This window comes from Hylobates moloch, unplaced genomic scaffold (assembly GCF_009828535.3).
Source record: "Hylobates moloch isolate HMO894 unplaced genomic scaffold, HMol_V3 SCAFFOLD_1, whole genome shotgun sequence".
In the NCBI taxonomy this organism is placed as follows: Eukaryota; Metazoa; Chordata; class Mammalia; order Primates; family Hylobatidae; genus Hylobates; species Hylobates moloch.
Window position 1 is genome coordinate 205000408 of NW_026652276.1, and position 4197 is coordinate 205004604.

At 49.3% G+C, this 4197-nt stretch overlaps 1 protein-coding gene across 1 annotated transcript; it reads right to left on the reverse strand.

The window, feature by feature from the left end:
- Positions 1-1199: 1199 nt before the first annotated feature.
- On the reverse strand, positions 1200-3834 carry TMEM229A (transmembrane protein 229A). The gene has a single exon (XM_032761611.2). It carries the CDS (start codon positions 3650-3652, stop codon positions 2525-2527), a length of 1128 nt encoding a protein of 375 aa, XP_032617502.1. The 5' UTR covers positions 3653-3834; the 3' UTR covers positions 1200-2524.
- Between the last annotated feature and the right edge of the window lie 363 nt (positions 3835-4197).

Below are 4197 nucleotides of genomic sequence, written 5' to 3' on the forward strand. Positions count from 1 at the left end.
ACACACCCCTTAGAAGAGTTCCTTGTAGGTGGTAAGTGCTAATTAGATATTAACTGTCATCACATTGCTGTCTCATTTCTGTATTTGAATTACTAATTAATAACACACAATTGAATGATCTGATGGTTCCTTCTTTTCCCTGGTTTTTTCTTAAAGGATCAAAGGTTGCAGCAAAATGTCACATTTAAGAAGCTGAGTAAACACAGAATGAGAAGCCCTAAAGCGAGGTGCTGTGTTAATAGACAGGCTAATCACTTCCTGAATATATAAGAACTAGCTCTTTGTAGAACTAGCAGAGAGACTGCTAGCCGGTTTTTGTTTTAGATTGATGGATTGATTTTCCAGGAACAGGCCTGATGAGAGCCCTCAAAAAAATTGCCTCTCATAGCCTATTGCAAATAAGTATAATCTTATATAAATCAAAGCACTAGTACGTGAGCATCCCAAGGACAGAGATTTTGTCTGTGTTGGTTCACAGCTATATCTACAGAGTTCAGGCAAGTGCCTGGCAAATAGTGGAGGCTCAGTAACTATCTCTTGAGTGAACTGAATGAATGAAAACCTTGACTTTTCCTTTAAATGGGATTAACATTAAAAGCAAAACAAAACAGCATGCTTTCCTAGTTCCTTGATGGATTTCTGACCCTAAGAATGCTGTTAGGCAAGTAAGAAGGGCTGGAGAGCAGCATGTGAAGGGCACAGTGCAAATGTGTACACTTAGCAAGTATTTCAGAATTCTCGGATTTGGTGAAGTATTCGCTGGAGTGTGTGGTGTGATGTCACACTTAACTCAGATTCATGTGTCACATCTGAATTACAAATATTCTGTCCAGCATCTCCCTAACTTGAGTGACTATGCTTATACTTTTTTTTACACAGGGTTTTCATAAATCTTTGATTCGTGACCAGGTGTCATAGAGAACTTGAGTGAAACTCTCTGCAAACAGTTAGCTTATATTTAAGTTTCTATTCAGCTTTGAGTATAGTATTTTGGCTAAAATAATGTTTTGCACGGTCCATTTCACAGGTGAGGTTGATTATATAGCATTCATTACTCTTAATTTAACTTACAACCTCAGATAGTGGTTTAAAATATATAACACTCATAACTATGTCTAACTTAATCAAATTTAAGTACATATTCTTTTCTACTCCTGTAGCAAACATTTTTTGAAAACAGAAAAATGTCCCTTTTGACAGCATAGGCTCGCTGATAATTTGAATAGAAAACCACTCATTTCTATACATGAAATTTTCCTGATTGTCTTTGTAATAAAAACTGAGAGGATATTCGTCATCCCTGGTTGAGCTGCACTGAATTCTACTCTTTTACAAATGTAATAAAACAGCAAACAACATCAAAATACATTATTAATTAGGCATGAATTTCTTAAAACGGTTTACATCATCTCATTTAACTTCAGAGCTTGCAGACATTAATAGTAAGTCACCACAAAGCTACCATTGATTTATAATGCACATTACCACATCAAGCCTGGCCCAAGGACTCTGGGCCCAGAAGGAAAAAGAGCCATGGCAGAAATATGCTGAAAACATATCTGTATTCACAGACAACAATTAGGCTTAATGTAATTAGAGTGAACATTCAGGTTCATTTTATTCAAAGGTAATGTTTCTGCCCTTGAAGTTCCATGTAGAAAAGGGTCCTTGGAGTTAGAACACTGTGGAAGGTGATACAATTTCACTTGGCCCTCGGCTATGTAAGGTAAACATTTTACATTATTGCACAGTAACAAAAATTTACAGCCATAGATAACACAGGATCTGATCAACGTTAACACACCTGGTGTTTAAGGCTTACCCACATTGGAAAGCAGTCATTTCCAGGATGGAGATCAAATATCTTAACACAGTGTCACCTGTCTGAGTTGCTAGAAAAGACCTCTCATTTAAAAATCTGTTCATAGAACGTGCTTTCACATTTTTCAGCCTCTTTTCACTTGTGTGCTAGACGGAGGCACTTTAAGAGCTATTAACTGTAGTCTCAAGAGTACAAGACATTGAGTTTCTTCAGTCATTGGTAAATATGGCAAGGAATTAAAATGAAATTAGATTAAAAAGAAAGTAAACAAATCACTGAATCAGAAAATTTAGCCAAATCTTGTAAAAATCACTGGTCTCTGATTTAAAGATCCCCCTCGCCAAAAAAAAAAAAAAAAAAAAATTAGTAGCTATCACTCATCTATGGCCAGAAGGGTAAACACTACTACATCATTCTGATGTTAAGGTATAACGGTTTTGCTGTTTGGGCTTGTAAACGTTTTAAAACATTGGCGAATAAAGTACCTTGAATTATGTTTCGAGTAGTGTTTCAAAGTATATTATACACGGGTTTCAAATAGAAAAACTAAAAGGTGGAATAAAACAATTTGGAAGAGTTTAGTAAAGTGTATAAAAATTAAAGGACTAAAAAACCCACTTCATTTTCAATGTGTAAAAATAAATCGCATCCATCCATGGGAATCCAGTAACTTTTTCCTTTTCTTTCTTTCTTTTTTTGGTTTTAGTTAGTTGGTACGTACTGCACCCTCCACAACACGTTGGAAATTAGGTCCTGGTACACACTAAGGAATATCCAGCCAGGTAAATACATCAGGGTGATGAGGCCCATGAAATTGAGCGGGTAGTGAGAATAGTCCCAGGAACAAGCCCCGCACGTGCGGAGTCCCAGACCCCAGGACAGCTCCCACACGTAGATGAAGATCACGTAGATGGGCACCCGCTTCCAAGTGCCCCAACCGCGGCTGTAGTGGAGGTGGAAGTAGAGCTTTTCCACCACGAAACTGCAGCTGCCGTACATAAAGAAGGACCAGAGCGACGTGTGGCCGCTGGTTGTCCCGTCCCCCTGCCCCAGTACGTTGAAGAAGAAGGTGAAGAAGATCTCATCCAGAAAGCCGTGCATTCCGAAGAAAAGAAAGCGGGGTAGGTCGGGCAGCCCCTGGCTGGGGGCTCCCCCGGCGCCCCTGGGGCCACGGGGTCGTCGCCGCCGGGCTCCGGCTGCAGTAGGGACCCGGGCGCCGGGAGGGGCGGGAAGCGCGCCCCTCCGCTGCTGCTGCTGTTGCTGCTGCCGCCGCCTCTGTCGCCCGTACCGCAAGCGCAGGAAGCGCTTCAGGAACACTTGGCAGTGGTACAGCGCCAGCACGTACTGCAGCGCCAGGTCCAGCGCCCCTGGCGCCACCGCGACCCCCGCCCCGCCGCCCAGGCTGAGTAGTAGCGCCTGGCCCGCTAGGGTCTGCAGCCCCACGTGGGCCGAGGGGTAGAGGAGGAAATTGAAGACGAAGGCGCTGGGACAGCGCCGCTGCTGCAGGTACACCTTCTCCAGGGCGAAATGGGTGAGCGAGTGCAGCAGGCAGCGGTAGGGCGAGGAGAAGCCTAGCATCCGCAGGTCCGGGCTGCGGGCGAAGCGCCGGGCCGAGGACACCAGCACATCCAGGGTGATCCCGTGCATCCCGTAGAAGTAGAGGCGCATCCAGGCGGGCAGCGTGGCGCTCTCAGCCGGCGCTTCAGCAGTGGACAGCGGCTCCGGGCAGCCGGCTGCAGCCTCGCTTCCCGGTCCGCCCGGGGCCCCCGGACGCCGCGCCGCGCCGCCCCTCCGTGCGGGGGCCTCGCTGTCCACGTCGCTCCCCGCCATGGGCTCGGAGGCTGTCCGAACGCCCGAGGCTGCACCGCCGCCGCTGCCGGGTGCGCGGAGCTGCAGGGCCGAGCGGCCGAGCCCCGCGCCGCCTCCTGGCCGCTGCCGGCCCCCGGGGGGCGCGCAGGGAGCTCCGTCCCGGCCGCGGTCCCGCGGCAGCGGGGGCTGGTGCACTCGGGGGACTCGCGGGCCGCCCGGCTAGCGGAACCCCCCCGCCGTGGCCCCGCTGCGCCCTCCCTTCCAGTCCCGGGCGAGGTGCCGCCCGCCCGCGCCCGCTCTAGCTCTCACCCTGCGCGGCCTAACGGGCACCGCGGCCCAGCCAGGGGAGGCGGCGCCGGGGCCGTGAGGGGAAATGCAGAAGCTTGTGCAAGCCCCATCCTCTCCGCTGCTTAGCCTGGGGCCTCCGCCGCAGGCTCTGGGAACGTAACGCGAGCGGCGGCGGCCCTGCCCCCGCCCTGCCAATGCCCCTCTCTGCCTGCCTCGACCTTTCCCGCCTTCGCAGGCCGCTCCCACGCGCCCGCCCGCCGCACCAAGTCCCACAGGGT

Bases quoted from the DNA above. Each gene is read 5' to 3' on its own strand.
- TMEM229A (XM_032761611.2), bottom strand. From the start codon at position 3,652: ATGGCGGGGAGCGACGTGGACAGCGAGGCCCCCGCACGGAGGGGCGGC.